The 17,055-nt window shown below is 43.5% G+C and overlaps 1 protein-coding gene across 9 annotated transcripts in view; it reads left to right on the top strand.

Moving 5' to 3' along the window:
* sh3pxd2aa (SH3 and PX domains 2Aa) overlaps positions 1 to 17,055 on the top strand; it is a 111,702-nt gene that overhangs the window by 40,667 nt on the left and 53,980 nt on the right. For 8 of the 9 annotated variants that reach the window (XM_072384077.1, XM_072384075.1, XM_072384074.1 and 5 more), the window contains exon 6: positions 13,814 to 13,839. The exons of the other annotated variant lie outside the window; for it this stretch is intronic. In XM_072384077.1, the coding sequence (XP_072240178.1) occupies positions 13,814 to 13,839 (26 nt within the window). The remainder of the gene's footprint in view (positions 1 to 13,813; positions 13,840 to 17,055) is intronic. 9 annotated transcript variants of the gene reach the window in all.

The raw sequence follows: 17,055 nt of genomic DNA, 5'->3' as shown, positions 1-17,055 counted from the left end.
TTCATCCTTCCAGTTAACATAATTCTGCCCTCTCCCTCCATCTTTCTGCCTGTGCTGTGTATTTTGTTGGATAAAGAAGTCCCATTAATCTTGTCGGCAGATATGGGAGATAAGGCCATACATGCAGTCTGTTAGCGTCCAGCTTTGATCCACAGTGGCGCCGCTCTCATTAAATATGCTTGATTTACATCCCCTCAAATTAAATGGACACCGATGAATGACCTGCATGTTCTGGGATCCACGGAGCTGTTTCTGAGACTCAGGAAGCATTGAGAGAGGCGCAGATACTGACCCCCGGGGAAGTTTCTCTCTTTTTTTAATCCACAATTTACAAATGCAGCAATTTTGGTTTCTTAGAAGTTGATGAAGTTGGCGGATGAGGAAAAGGTTGCAAAGCATTTTAACCCTGTGGCCTGATTTGAATATGATATACAGGAAAACTCATTGTTACATTGCAATGTCTAATGAATGCTAGTGATGTAAGATGGGCTTTGGACCCCCTGTGCCTCAGTTTGAATCTGAGTGCAGTTGAAGACTTTACTGGAAATGAAAACTAAGATTTCACGGGGAGGAGACCCCGGGGAAGACCCAGGACACGGTGGAGAGACTATGTCTCTCAGCTGGCCTGGGAACGCCTCTGGGTCCCCTGGAAGAGCTGGAGGAAGTGGCCGGGGACAGGGACGTCTGGGTTTCTCTGTTAAAGCTGCTGCCCCCGCGACCCCCGGATAAGCGGCAGATGATGGATGGATGGATGGAAGACTAAGATAAGGAAGATCAGGCAGGTGCAAAGATGAGAGTTTGTGCTGCAGTTGAAGGGAAACTGAGATGGCTGGTGCCTGACTGCGAGAACTCAGCTCACACTTACATCTACGTCCAAAGTGTTCATGTGTGATGCAGTTTTGTTGTGTTTGAACTGAGATTTTAGTGGCTTGAATGGCTGAGAATAGTGCTGAATTTAACAAACAATGATCAACCGGACTGAGGGTCTTTGTTGGAGTTAGTGAGTCAGTGCGTAGCTAGCATAAAGCTAGCTCCTGTGTAAACTGCATCCCACCAGGGCCAGAAACGCAGAGATGCTAATATCTGTATCACAGCACAGAGAGCTGCTGTTTGTGCTTAGCTCAGATAAAAGCAGAACTCGCTCATCTGACTTAGAAAACATAATAATAGACACAACATTTAGCTATAATTCTCTCGTACAGTAAGCAACTGTTAGCTTCACATAGCATTTATTTATTTAGCAGATGCTTTACCAAAGCGACTTACACACCAGGGACACATTTGGGGCAATTTGAGGTTAAGTATCTCCCCAAAGTACAGTTCAACATGTAGACTGGGAAGCTGGGGATTACCATTCAAGTCACTTAAAGACAGTCTGCGCAGTGGATTCAGCTGTACTGAAGAGCCGTGGTCTCCCACAGAGAAGGAAACAGATTCTGCTCCCATGCACGTATCCTGGGACAGCGATGGTGGCCCACATGGTCGAATAAATGTCATCATCAGCCACAATTGCCTTGTACACAAGAGATGGAGGTGGGCGGTGTAGTTTAAAAGAAAAAATCCAGACATTCCCGGCAAGGGGAGACATGTACGTCTGTTTGTGTGTCAGTCAAAGGGCTCACTGGAAAGAAGAAGAGGGGGGCAGGAAATGAAATAAGGAGTTCACGGGAACTTTGTTATGAAATGATGATCTTATGCAGATGGAGAGTTTGTAAAATTCACAGGAAAATTCGACATATTGTTTGTCGGTTTTCCACATATGGGTGTCAAAGAATGCAGCTCGAAAAAGCTTCATTAAAGACAAACTGAATGTTTTCTGAAGCCAGAATGGTTCGGATGTGGAGACCAGAGTGTGTGAAAATGTTCTGATCGGATGGATTCAGAACCAGAACATCTCCCTGCAGGCTGCCTTAATAACAGAGGAAAACACTCAGGTGGGGGCTGCTCCACTCAGTTATTCTTGTGTTAGAAGTCGTGATCCAGAGCTGCCGACTACCGCCATGACTAAATTGGATGAGTTCCTTTCGTTCCCTACCCACAATGCATCTGCTAAATGAAAATGAATCGCGGGCGGAGGACGTTTGGGAATGAGATCAGCGGCTGATTTAAAGTCCTGATTGGATGGTGTGTGTTCGTGGGCGAGTGCACGAGTGTGTCCTCGTTGCCGCGGTGCAGAGAGACGTCTCTCCAGCTGTTCAGGCTGAGATTTGGCTGCTGCTTTCCTCTGAGCTGCTCATTTCTAATGAAGCCCTCCTCTCTTCTCACCTGGGTCGTCCCTCATCAGAGCTCCCATGATTTTTACCACACTCTCAGAGTGATGTGTTGTCGGGACTGATTTGATTGTTCAGCTTTCCATCGCGGCTCTTTTATCCATTTGCATGTGCAGCAAAGCAGCCGCTTTCAGCTACAAGATGAGCAGCAAACCATAGGAAACATCTTTGAAATGTGTGGAAAGATTCAAACATCTCACCTCAGAATCATTGCAGAATTTGCTTGAATTATTGCGATGATATAAAAGTTTAACTGGAGGGTTTTGACGTATGAATTACCATTTAATAGCTTCTTCTTATCTAATCTGCTGCCAGCCAGTCAGAAAAAGCTGGAAGTTGAGCATCTTGATCTAAAGCCTGAATTTTGGTTTTAATGATGTTTCTACGACCGTAAATTTGGCAAAAACTTCTGCGTAAGAAGTTGAAAATCAGATGGATAAAGGATAAAGGTTTTGGACAACAGCTTTATCCGTGTTTTCTGCCTTCCTTTGTGACGTCACACACACAGAAGTCACAAAACGATCTGCCTTTAAAGGAGACATTAAAACTCCTTTTTCTTGTGTTTTCAGTGTTAGGCTCCATGTTTTATTCTGGTAACATCCTGTCCTTTGGTTCATTTCTATCAGCTACTTCAGTTTTCTAACCCCACCTGCAGTTAATCCCTTCATATTCTCCTGTTTTTGCTTTGCCAGATCATCGTATGTTGTTCAGTGGCGTCTTTTCACTTCCTGAGTCTGCCAGCCCTTTGGTCGTTTCTTCTTTGCTTTGCTTTTGCACTTTCTGTAAATATTTTAGCTTGTACTGCAGCACCTTTGTTTCTTCTTCTCCTTCTTCTTTCGGCCTCTCCCTTTATCAGGGCTCGCCACAGCGAGTCGATCTTGCATCATTGATTTGGCACGTTTTTACCCTTTCTGACGCAGCTGCAGCACCTTTGTTTGATTTTATTTAAACCATCGTTCATCCACCACCTGTCTCGCCTGCTCATCTGCGTTTGGGTCCCTTTCCTCCGTCCTCACACTATGAAATGTGACATTCACAGCGTATGTTATCCAGCCTGGAAAGTCGGAACTTGTTTGCTTTTATAGTTCATTTGCTCTGTTATTACTATGTTATTAACTCAGCAACAACTTTATGATAACTTAACTGTCAGGAAGGATTTAAAATGGAGGAAATTAGGCTTCTTATTGGTATTTTGTTGTTTTTTTCTGTGTAGGAACAAACTTGAACTAAAATATTCTTTAATTTAGTTTTAAAAATGGACAGAGAAGCCCAGGTTTATGGAGCCGACATGTGGGCAGATACCTGCAGAAAAGACGGGGAACATTACAGCAGGAGATGTGTCTTTTTATCTGTGCTGCACTCTGTTATTGCTGCTCATTTAAAAGATAAAGGGCGTAACGCTTCTTAAAATATTTCTCTACCTCAGGCTGAGACTCGTCTGGACAACAGTTCTGATGACTTTTTCTCCTCCTCCTCACTGTTTTTCCTTCGTTTCACATCTTGTAGTCATCGTCGTCTCATTTTCCAGGAGACACGATGCTCCCCTTCCTCTCTCTCGGCTCCCACCTCTGGCTTCCTCCTCCCAGTCATCTGTCTGCTTCGGGCAGGAAACGGGTGACAGACTCACTCGGCCTTAATGGATGAGCTGCCTCACTATCGGGATCGGTGGCGTTCACTGGAGAGTTTCTTCAGGTGCCGGCACGGCGGGGTTAAACACTTAAAGCGTGTCAGGCTGATGAGGATCGGTCAGCTGAGCGTGTAGCCCGTGGGAGCTCCTGTTTGTTTGATGTGTGTCCATGCAGTCATGTTCAAAGATTTCTGTGTTCGTACCCAAAGAGGCGCAGCAGAGGGATAGTCTTATGTTTTGTAATTGGTTTTGCTTATCGAGCGCAGCATGGTCGCTGTCAGGTTATTTCAGTGCAGCTCTGTTCTGAAGTCTCAGCTCGATTTTTTCCCTTTTTTTTTCCGTCACCACCTTCACATGGATGCACTTTACCCAGAAACAGCACCTGACTCACTTCTGGTCCCTCTGGCTCACACGCTTACTCACTGGGAGTTGTCGAGCTGGGGTTGGGCTCGATACTGTAATAGCTTCGGGAGACTGTACATGAGCGTGATGGACAGAGAAGGCCGTGACAACTGTAGCTACCAGGGTGATGAAATGTGTGCATTTTATCACCTCCTGGAAAAAGGAAGGAGAGTGAGAAGGAAAGAGGGATTGAAGTCCTCCTGGGAGATGAGGAGGTCAGAAACTAAGGCCAGCAGGGCACTGACCGCCCACAGATGTCACTTAAGCTACAGGGTTAAAAATGGTGATTGTACAAGGCAGCTGATTTAGGTTAAGGAGGTCTGACCTCAGCACCTCGCTGGAAGGAGCTGTGAGGTCTTATTTTTCATAGACCGTCCATAAAATCTCAGTCCAGGAGTCGAGCCTTGACAACAGCGAGCGTGCTCCTTCTCCACACTGTCAAATTGAATTTTTTTACTATGATCTGATTAGAAAAAGAAGCCACATGCCCGGCAGTGCAGCGCAGGAATCAATCCTATCAATCAAAGCTCTGAAAAGAGCACGAACAGATCCCTCAGTCAGCCACTTTCCTCCCTGCTTGTGTTTGTGCGATGTCGACCCCTGGTGGCGGAGACCAGTAGTGCAGCTGGACTCTGAGCTGATGTCACCTTTGTGCAATCAGATGCTTGTTTTTGAAGCTCTTTCTCTTGTTTTTTTCTTGAATAAAACCTTTAGATATGTGAATATTTCTCTCATGTTGGGAAAAAGCCTGATGTCAAAACACAGACTTGGCAGCTTTCAAACATTTTCACTCACAACTGCTCTACAGGGAAGCGTCGAGGCTTCTGATCAAGTCTGTGGCTTTGAGAAACCAAGAGCATCTCTGATCCCTCAGACAGTCCTGTATCATTCATCAGCAGCTGACATATACAAAAGGAAATGCAGTACAATTAACTTTTCTGATCCTGGGTTGTACTTATTGGCTAAAATAGCTTAAAATCCAGTTAAATATGCTGTGAAAACAGCTGGTGGTTTGGGTACATGATTAGTTAAGTAGCATAAAGCTGCTCAGGCCTATGGGCATAGATTCATAATTGTATTAAACCCTTTCCGGTGTGGAGGTCCCTGTTCTGGGACCAGTATCTGTTACTAAAACACAACCTGACTGTGCAGACGGTGCCTGGATCCAAATGGACGCCGTTTTATTCGGCTTCATTTTTCATCACATCTGACTTTTTATTTTTAGGTTGTTATTTACTCTCTGATCAGAGGGGACAAGATAATTAGTGTATTAAAAAATCCTTCCAAGTGGCCTTTACCCCCTAGAAAGCAGGTGTCTTCTTTAAATCGACTTAATGACTGTGATACATAATGATGGAGCAACGCTTTGGAAATAAAAGACTTAACTCCACAGGATTCCAGCTGGTTTCCTTACGCAGCAAAAGTGGTTTTTAAGACCCAATTCTTCTCCTTGGCCCCACCGATCTATTTGTATTCTGACAGAAAGGTATGTGCGCTTATATTTTGGGTATCAAGTTATAGTCGTTATCGAGGCGTCCAAATTGCACCAAAACCTGCGTTTAAGGGCGAGAAGACCGGATCCCTGGATCCCCATAAGACATGGGAAACGTTGTCCTTGCAAAACAAAGAATATTAACCTGTCCTGCACGAGATTACAAGCAGAAAAAGTCTGCATCACGCATAAAATCCAGTGTCTCACCCCTGCACAGCTCTTTTCCACCCTTTAAAGACTCTCCACTAGGTGGCGTACTGAACAGTCCGAGCACACGGAGTTCCCAGCTCTCAGCCACCGGTCCAATCTTGCGTCCCCTCAGAAGCTCCTCCCTGGGACTTCCCTTCCTCTCCAACTGTATCCAGTGTCTGGTCACATTATCTTTATCTTTCTCATTATCATTTCATTTGTTGGTGCCATTTCTGGCAGCCCTGCTCTTCCTGTGTGAGAGATATTTCCACTGCGTGGAATTTCTCGCCTTCTGTATCCAAAGCTTCCTCACCCCCCCCCCCCCATTTCTTTTCCTTATTTGGGGACATGTTATTCTTTATCCCGTCTTGCTTTGCATTTTCCCCCCACATCCTGCACTTTTATTGAGTCAGTGTGCATGGAATGTGGGCAGTGATTCGTTCTGTCTGTCTGAGCCCCCAGTTGGAAATCGTATAACTATCCTCCTAAATGGAATTATCCATCCACTGCACACCATAATCTTGACTGATTCCTCTATTAATATCTGCAATCTGCATTTTAGCCGTGATAAAAGTATTGGCCACTGCCTCTTTTAGGCCACAGTGTTAGACACAGGCGATGGTATCATCCCTCATCATGCCCCCACCCAGCTTTCCCCATGAAAAACAATAGGATGTGACCTTGGCTTGGACCTGCAGGAAAGATGCTGTGAGATTATCAGATTATTGTTGGGATAAGTCATGAGCTCCTGTGATTGGTCAGTGTGTGGGTGTCAACACAGGGGCCGCCTAAGTAGGGTTCCCCTCAGTGATGGGGTGAAGACAGATTTGGTGTTTTGGGGGCTAATCAGGAATAAGTAGATGAGTGTTTGGCTGAGTGAGTGTGTAGTTATGGGCCACTGTGTCTGTTTGAAGTCCAAAGATGGATAAATACACGTGACAAATATGCTAAAATCATTTAGGATGCATGAAAAGTTGTGTAGCTTTTAGAGCTGAAGGGATTGGGCCGATATTACAATAGTCAAAGGATGAGTTCAAGTCTGATGTTGAAATGAGCAACTCTGATATGTCATGAATTGTTTTGATCAAACACAGTCCAGCATCTGGCTTTCATCATTGGCTGCAGCCCTAATTTGATTTGACTTGAACAGCATTATATGCACGAAACATACAAGAACAACTGGGGAAAAGGAAGCTCGAGTTGGAATAATTTCATCACCCAAGAAGGATTTTTTAGACTTCAGCAGGAGGTCAGCGCTGTGAAAACATGCCTTCAGAAGTTTGACACTGTGTCATCACACCATCCACATGATGAAGTCGGATCATTCCAGCCTGATGCTATAAGAGTTTCTTTTCCATGCTATGCTCCAAGGCTTTCTTTGTCTCTTCTTCTAGTTGTTCCTCCTTGTGCTTCAAGTAAGATCAAACTCTCTGTTTTTAAGTGAAACGCAATAATCTGTCCAGGAACCAATGAACTGGAATCATATCGGCTCATTTCTGGTGGAAAATAAGAACCATTTCATTGTGTTTTCCTTTGGGATGTTGGCCTGATTCTTTCATTTGAAGCCCAAGAACAAACCGGAGAAATCTGCAGTTCACAGACAAAGTATTTGTGTTGGTCACAGGTGAATTTGGGCAGCGCCGGGCTCGGGCCTGGGAGGGAAGCAGCTCATATTCATCTTCTTCACATTTATCCCACAGAGGTTGTAGTGTAATTGGCCAGTTTTTAGTGACATGAGCAGGCCAGCCACCGTCCACGTCACGTTGTTTGTGTTGTTTTTAAGCACATATCTAATGGAACCGACCTATCTGACAAGCAGAGAAGCTTCATCTGACCCGGTTATTCAGTCCAGTTATGTCATCTTAAAGGCTTGGACCATCCAAGGACTTCCATGTGTTGCATGAGCAGAGTGGACAAGTACAAGATAGGAGCAACAGGTTGGTTATTTAGAGAAATACAGCGTCTGAATACGTAATGTCTAAGAAGAAAGCCAGTTATAACAGTAACATGGCGTATTAACAGCATACTCCACTATGACTGCAGTGCAGAGATGCCGGAACAACAGAATGTGTTGGCTCAGTTTTTGTTTTTATTTGAAAAATAAGAAGTGGAAAAAATGAGAACATGAACAGGAAATGAGTCTTTTACCTCGTATTACTTAAGAAGGTAAAGAGTTGTTGTTTCAGGAGATATTTTACACCTTTTTCCTTCCAGTCCTGCTCCGTGAGCCGGTCTGCCCTGCGTGATGCATACGTTTCCCTCCTCCAACACACCTAAGTTAAATTAAAAGGTATTTACCAGGCTTCTGAAGAGTCCCTGTTTATCTGATCAGGCATGTTGGAGCAGAGAGACCCAAGGACCAGAAAACACTGGTTTACGCCACTCACTGTGCTTTAAAGTCATGTGTTTTATGGACAAATTGGGTTTCAGAACATGCTGAATTCATTTAAAATGCATGTATCCAGACCGCTGAGTGCTGAGGGAAACTGTCAGTAGAGAATGTGACGTTGACATAACACCTCCTTAAATTTATGGCTTTGTTTATTTACCGTATTATTATGATCCTGTTAGCAGGCAGCCTGCAGACTGTTTTTTATGCACATGCTGTAAAACAAGCCTCTAATATAATGTCTGTTTCTAAATGAAAATCTGTGCAAAATAAAAAAAAAAAGTTCCAAGATTATATCAAAACAATATAGTGACTTTATAAAATCCAAAATAACGTAAAACGGTGGTGGGCGCAGAAGGCGGGACCAACCTTCACATTCTTGATGCATTAATCAATTTAGTGGCTTTTTTAACTAAACAGCTGATTGTTTAAGTCATTTTTCATGCAAAGAAAACTCACTTGGCTCCTATTCTTCAGGGTAAAAAGCTGTCTTTCTTGGGCTGTTTCAGGTAAACTGAATGTATTTTGGTGTTGGACTCCTGGGTGGAGGAGACTTCAGCCGCTGTTATCACACATCTTTTATTTAGTTGGATGCATGGATCCTTTGCTTGTTCACCAAGTTTCTCTGTGCTCTTTGGATCACTCCATCAGGGGCGTTAATGCTCTCGGTGGACCTCATTCTACTCATAGCCATAAGGGCTAAAAGCCAGAGAACAGCTGAGGGTAATTTGGGGGTCTGAGCAGCTTAGGACAGGTGGGGTTGAGGGTGGGAAGGTTAGAGCTGAGGTCCATGTGATGTGGGGTGTGGAGGGGGAGAAAGAAAGGCTAAAGAGATAATCTCAGGAAGTGTTTATTCTCTGGTTTTTACAGGGTTGCTTATCAGGAGGCCATTCAGAGTCATTAAGTTTCAGCCATTATGCTAATTCACATTGATTAGCTCTTTATGTGCCAGCCCATTATGTTTCTAATTGATGTATCTAATGTCTTCCTTTTTACGTTTAAACCAATTCAAGTTTGTATAAGGAATGTCGTAAATTCAGACACGTAGAAACTAATATTAGCAGATATACAGGCGTGTGAACTGGTCTCCGAGCTGAGAGGTTTAGGACTCCATTTATTCATCATTGCACAACACAAGATTACCAAATTAGAGACATTGTTCCTCAAGTTCCTCATATCTGCACATCTTTGACAGTTTGCAGGTTTGCTGCTCAGCTGTAGAACAATCGCCTGTAGAAGAATAAAGGAGGCCTGGAGCTCACCGACGAGCAGTTTTTTAATGGTTCAAACAGACTAACGTATCAATACTTGTGTCTTCATTAGAGTCAAAGAGGGCAAGCTAATAGTCGAGCTCGAACAGGTGTGCATAGGTCATTGGACAGGTAGTTTAGCCTGATAAGTGTCCGCATAACGCTCTTATTGTGTTAGAATTGGGTTCTTTGTGAACATATATCTGGGATCTAGGTTTAGGTCCTACAAAATGAGTCCAGTCTCATCAGAAAATGTAAAACAGGCACTTTTTTCTTCTTACAAAACACAGCGTCACGATCCATGGCTAGAAATTGTGAGATGGCGACATATCTGGCAACAGATGGTAACATCTAAAGCTAACTGTGCATTTTAATTCCAACCCTTTGGAGTCGGCGGACTGACACTTCGATCTGCTTCGTCCAAACTCCTTTTGAGCATCTGTGGCACAGCAGCAGCGTACAGTTGTGTAGGAAGATATTGAATGTGGATGTGGGGACAAAGCGAGATGTTGACTGTTAAATGTTATTAAACCCATCCTCGTGCACATCTGCTTTTCTTGCATTGTTTCGCTACTTTTATAATGACTTTCTGATTAATATTTATCTTGGTTTTGTTTGGATTTAAATAATTTCTAACATTTTATGCATCAAAATGCTGCAGAGCAGATCTAACTATATCTGCAGTATCTGGTATCTGAGCTAAGCTAGTGGTCAGTAGCAATGCAGCTAACTGAAATGTGCTTATTTCAGGCTGATTGTCACTGTAACATCCATTTATTTATTGCACAACCATCATCAACCTCAGTATTTTTCCCTTAATTTCAGAGTCTTGGTAGCTCCTCTCCAAACATACTGTCACTCGGACCAAAGCATTTCTTTACTGGTCACAAAAAGTTGTTTTCCACCTCTTCCCGGTGTATTCCACACATCCTCTTTCACCTCCTCCCAGGAGATGTTGGAAAAGAGTTGGCCATCGGAGCTCGGCCCTCGGGGGAAGAGTTTAATTTCAGCCTGAGGGATGCGGGTCACTGCTTGGACGCTGGACCTGTGTTTCTGCTCTTGCTTTTCATCCTCCCACCTTCCTCCTGTGCTTTGCCCTGCTCTGCCCCTCCTTTGTGGCCTAATGCTTTACAGATGCTTCTCAGCCCGCACCTCCAAAAGTAAAGCCAAAAATAGCCAGCTGTGCCTCTCTGGCATGTCCTTATGTTCAATATTAGCTATTTTGTTTTAGCTAAGTTGCTTCTTAAAACTAGTGCTGCAATGAGCTGTTGCTAATATGGCTAATATGCATTTATACTGACTGATATTTAGCCTTTAAGGTCGTTTGGTGCGCTAACCCCATGTAGGCTTTTTGTTTTAATGCGCCTTGTGAATCCTAATGCTAACACCCACACATGAAAGTGTGTGTGAAGATTAACAGGCCTTCAACGGCTGTATCATTCGTGACCGCATCTGTTAATTTATCCAAAGAATCAAACACAGTGCAGCGACAGTTTAGGCCTTCGGTCGAAGGCTGCGTGATTGTGTAGAAATCGATAGCTGGAGCAGAAAGTGCTTACTCCTCTGCTTTTTCCTGATTGGACGTTGTTTACAGAGCTACTGGGTTGTGTTTGTCTTTCAATCCAAGCACAGCATGAATAGCTTAACAGGCTCCCTGGGAGCTGGCCAAAGCAGAGCACTTTTCATGCTGCAGCTGTTTTCCAAAAGACAAAAGTCATCCATTGTCCCTCGTCCTCACCTCCTTGATCAGCCGCTTCCAGGTGCCACCTATCGGCACCCCGTGTAGATCATTTCCTGTTAGCTTGTTAGCTCACCCAGCAGGCATTTAAACTACATTTAGCAGTTTGATGGAAGGCGACTTTAATCCACCTCCTTCTTCTTTCTTACCATTTTGTTTCATCTCTATTAGCGAGAAACATAGATGGATTGATACTTTATACATCTCGTATGATGAGAATTGTTTTTTAAACAAGTTAAATGTAAATGTAAATGTAATTTATTCATACAGCCCTTTACAACAATCCATTTCGGTTTACAGCAGATAATAAATAAAGAAAAGAATAAGTAAAAAACAATAAAATAACAGTAAACGCAATAAAATGCAGCAAAATTGAATAAGATAATATAAAAGAGTCACCATACTACTGGGTATTAAAAGCCATCTGAAATAAGTATGTTTTTAGCCCTGATTTAAAGAGGCCCAGGTCAGAAATAAGATGCATATCCTTTGTAAGATGTTGTTACATCCAGCTGCACAAATGGAAAGTTACAGCGAACTTAATACCTATCACCTATCCCCAAAACTGTGATGGCTTTGAAAAATTTGAAGAGGTGTCATTTCTGCTCAGTTTCCATGTCTGAGGAACCAATTGTGCTAATTTCAACACTGTTTTGACCTCCTGGTTCATGACACTAAAGTAAGAATTTAGTTTTTAGTCTAGTAGTCACAAAGCTGAACTGGTGTGCATGTGAGAATGTGCACACCAGTTCTTTCATTTTAATGAGGCTTTTCACAAGTCAAACTAAAGAAAACATTCATGAATATTCTACCATATTTCTGCCTTAAAATGAACACACTGGAACTTTAAGATAAAAGTACCGGGAGCATGAAAATGCACACACTGCAGTAAAAATGTAGAACTTTCCTTTGCACCCGGACAGAGGATATCAGCATCTCTGATGCCACTGCAGCAAACCTGGAGTGGAAAGGGCAAACATCCTGGCAGATTTTCTGCCGACACTAAGCTCTGTCCACAGAATACTTTCCACTGTCCATCCAGGAACCTGCAGTACAGCTGACCGTACTGTAAGTCAGAATTAATATCCACTCCCTGTTTATCGGAGGTTGGGCATCCAGCAAGGCTCAAGATAGATGGGCTGAGGCGAGGAGTCAAGTCCTGCTCACTTTATGTCTCTCTTTGGTGACAATGCAGCATATTCTTGTTGGTAGCACACAGAGATCTTGGTGGAGAGGTCAGTATAAAGGCTCGATTCATCTGTTGCAGCCAGCCGCAAAGAGACAAATGCATCAGACCACAGGGGGAAAGGATGAAGGGACAGAGAAAAGAGAGCATAGTGACACTAAAGAGCTGTTACTCTGTCCTGCACACCTGCCTGGATCTGTGCACGGGCCGCAGAGGTGATGATGCGTCTCTTTATTAGCTTGAATGTGGTTGCAGCTTGAGCCAAGAGGATGTATTTATCAATGACAGGCAGTGAGAGGGCATCACTGACCGTTTCTGCCCTCTTTGCCACCGCAGTATAATCTCCCAGCTCCATTTACGCAGCTTTATATCTGACAAGATGAAATCTGTCATTAATGAAATGGGCTGTTTTACAGGGACCAGTGGAGGATATCTATTCAGCTAGATCGGAAGGGGAAGGCATTTCCTGACTTTCCATGGCCGGGGAGGATGATAGGCCACATGCATCCTTTGCTCATCAGCAGTTATCTCCTCTTGAAATTAATATTCATGTTGCATTAGTCATCGACAAAGCGGCTAATCTTCTGAGAGTTTGATGGAGAAGTGATTTGATGAAGGATTTAACTTTTTTCTAAAGCAGAGAACACTCACATGTCGTTGGAATCGAAGGAGGGGGAATGTGGGGTGACGATGAACAGATTGTCAGGTCTACGTTTCTATAAGCAGCAGACTCGGTCCTCATCTGATCTCTTTTTTTATCCTAATTACTATGCAGCCTGAGTCACTGTTGATGGGAAGCTGCAGACCCGCGCAGCACAGCAAACCTCAAATGCAACTCTGTCACCCCCCGATCTATAGCTTAGCCTTGTGGTGTAATCCCATTAGAAAACATTAAGCAAAGCATCTTAAAGTGGTCCTCCTGCTTATGAATGTGGGGAGAGGTCCACCTCTCTAACAGGGCGAAGGAGGAGTGGAGGGAGGAAGGGAAGAGGATGGTGGCGCTGCTTTAGAGTCACATGACTAATTTGTGTCTGTTGCAGAGAGTACGGGCAGCTGGCCAAAGTCATCCCTCCCTCTCTCTCATCCTTCAGTCTGTCTCTCCCTTTTCCCCCTTCAAACGCATGCATTTTTATGCGTGGAAGCCGATTGCATGCATGTGTTTTCAGACCAGCAGCATCAGGATCCACATGCTGTGGCTAAATGCTTTGTCAGTGATTCAGTAGCGTTTGCTGTCACTAACCATGTCCCTCTTGTGTTGCTTCTCCCTCAGGGATTATGGCTCCAAGCGCAAGTCGGGTAAGTCACCTGTTTTTCTTCACTATCCTTTCCCAAAACTTACCCCAACGTCTTTTCTTTTGCAACTTGTCGCTCTCAATAGAACGGCTCCTCACGGTCCAGGCAGGAGCGTTATGCTGCATGACATACGAGTCTCCAGTTTGTCTGTGTGTGTCGTCTGTTGTCCATCTGATGACGGCGTGCGGCGTGTTTACAGTCCCGCTGCGGGACGCTGACTTACTGCCGAGCGTGATTTGGGGTGGGTTCATAAAGCTGTCAAGCCTTCGCCCTTTGGCCAAACATTTGCCTTGCAGTTCAGGGTGGGGTTTCAGAATTGTCTCGGAGTTCTTAGTCATTAACGTACGTCCTGATCTGGATATTGGGAAACTTGAAGAATTACTTCCCATCATCTGAGCAGACTTCAGCTAGAGTTCGAGTCAAGACTTTTTCTGTGACGCATGTTTAGTATTTTTAATAATTCAGCCTTAAAAGACATGTACTTGGAAGGGGTTTGGATGGTAGACAGACAAAAAATACAACCAGGCATAGGCTGGTCCTGGACCTGTTGCCCTGCATCCTGCATGTAAACTGAATGCTTCGGCTTATTATGCTAAAATAACACAAAACAACAGCTTTGGTACATGTGAGTGACTGATGCTTTTTGGAGTTTGTAAACGCTAAAATAGAATATGAAAACACATGAATTATTGAGGGGAAGAAGCAGGAAATACCTTGTGGTCAGTGGAGAATATGATTGTCCTGCAACAGATTCCTTAAAGACGGCTTTGTCTGGATATTTAAGCAGCTTGAGGGTTGTGTTTATAAATGCTAATAAGAACAGTCAGAAAACACAGGCCACATGTTTCAGCTTCTTCATCTTCGCTCCATTTAGATCAGTTTTGACAAAGGCCACATGGTCACAAAGCACATCAACAGTTTTCCACCTTAAACAAATCAGCTTGTTGTTGTCCTGGAGAGAAGGAGCCCAGTAGAATTCAATTATATCCATGTTCCTTAGTGATTTGAAGTGATTTGATTTCCTGGAAGCTGTCTGCAAGGATAAGCCAAGCAGTCCTTTTTCGTTGCTTCTTCCCTGTGCAGCGCATCATGCTTTGAAACAGGTGGCTGCCGTGCCCTTTGTGCACCTGTAAGCCAACCTAAATCTTTCAGATGTTGGTCAGTTGGACGCCGCTCCACTGACCCACTGATCTCAGCTACAACCTCATGTAATGCCGAGTCAGTCTGAGAAGGAAGGGAGGAAAAAATGACACGGTATGGTTGGAAGTGTCGTCAATGTGATTAAATACATTTTCATATATCAACTATGCCAGTCTCTTATTTACATACAGAGGTGGAGACTTAAAGGGGAACTCCTGTATTTTTAAACCTAGACCTTATTTATAACTTTAAAAGGGGAACTCCAGTATTTTTAAACCTTATTTCTGGCATGAAATACGTTCATCTACTCACCGAGAACAGTTTGGTGAAAGTCGGCCTCCTTCGGGAGCTATTTAGATAACTCGTGGTCCCAGTAGAGTGCCTGTGTAGAAATCCCTCCGTTAGCTCTCCTATAGCTGCAAGTAGCCACATAACAGCAGCTATGAGCTAACAGAGCTATAGCACACGTTCATTCATTCATTCTTCTTAAAGTATTGGTGAAATAAAGACAGATAATGCCTTATTTAGAGGCTGCATCCTCTAAGCCCCGTTCACTCAGTTATATGGATCTCCAGTTATCTAAATATCTTCCGAAGGACGCCGACTTTCACCAAACTGTTCTCAGTGAGTAGATGAACGTATTTCATGGCAGAAATAAGGTCCAGGTTTAAAAATACCGGAGTTCCCCTTTAATGTAGATTAAACCCTTAACTTTCAGGAGTATTTTTATGTTGCTGCGCTTATTGACGTTTTCTAAAGGTTTCCTCTTGTGTGTTTAGTAACCATAACAACCATCTCACCATCTTCTGAGCATTGACTCATTGTGGTTTCTCCTGTTCATTTGCTTCCATGTAAGCACAGCATTAAATGTTCATTTTCCTCCCACCGTTGTTGAAACGGCATCTGCTCATCATCAACATCTTCTAGTCTAAATTCTTAATGGCCGCTTTGTGGAAGTCTGGAAAAGCGGTTCAGTGTTCTGATGTATATGCTTATTTGTTTGAGAACCAAGTTTGAACTTATTCAGAGTTAAGAAGGCGTGGCCAAACCTTTGAGCGGCTCTGTTTATGTCAACTGGATGTAAAAGAGGAAATGTGGGATCTTTGGAGGTGTGTGAAGAAGCTCCCTATAAACAAAGATGACGACAGTTTCCAAGTGACATGAGCTCATAGCTTAGGTTGTAAAGGTTGGCAACTTGTAACTGGGTAGATAAAAAATAACTAAGGATGATGTCAGAGTAAGATAACAAGCTGTAGTTTTAGTCTGTGTACGGCACACACAAAGTGGGGCCACAAGTTCCACAGCTTTGGACATGTTGGGAAGCTGTGCTCCGATCTTCAGACAGAGCTAACTATTTGTTTCCACCTGCTCCCAATTTTTATGCCAAGATGATTTAAATCACCTCATTGCTCGAGGCACGAGGCTGACGTCTATTTTCTCCTCTAATCTGAGCAAACGGCTTTGATTTCCAAGATAAAACTAAACTATTTCTTCAAAAGTCTACATCAAGTGGCCCAAAATATCAACCGCACCACCTGTCGGGAAAAAAATGGGAGGTCCAATTTACAGCCAGTGTTTGGACGGCCCCTTCCCGGGCTGCTGCAGTAGCGTGGTGCTATGCACCTATGGTTAAAGACAGTTAAAGCACAATTATTCTCACTATTAGGTCAGTTTTTTGTGTCTTACCTGCAGTGGACAGAGAAAAAAAACTAATTTATCCTGTTTTGTTCTCTTACCTGCTCATTTAAAACAAATGTCCCTTTTCCATTACATAGATTGTTTTCAGATAACTCCCAGCAAGCTAAACCGATGACGGTTCAGGGACTATATTCACCTGTGACTGTATAAACAAGGTCCTTTTTCTCCTCAACTCTTCACAGCTTACAGATCTGTGGGAATGGATCTCAAAACTTAACATGCAGATATGCCATCTGTGTGGATGGATGCCATGTGTCTGAATCAGAAGCACAGCAAGAAACTGACAGCACGCGTTGGCACATAAAGTTCACCTTTAACTTATTTATCATCATGTAAAATCCTTTAAAAGACATTAACAGCAAGAAAGATAGCAAAGCAGTG

Source organism: Leuresthes tenuis, unplaced genomic scaffold, assembly GCF_036924035.1.
Source record: "Leuresthes tenuis unplaced genomic scaffold, fLeuTen1.0.hap1 SCAF_4, whole genome shotgun sequence".
In the NCBI taxonomy this organism is placed as follows: Eukaryota; Metazoa; Chordata; class Actinopteri; order Atheriniformes; family Atherinopsidae; genus Leuresthes; species Leuresthes tenuis.
This window is presented reverse-complemented; position numbering and strand designations above follow the sequence as displayed.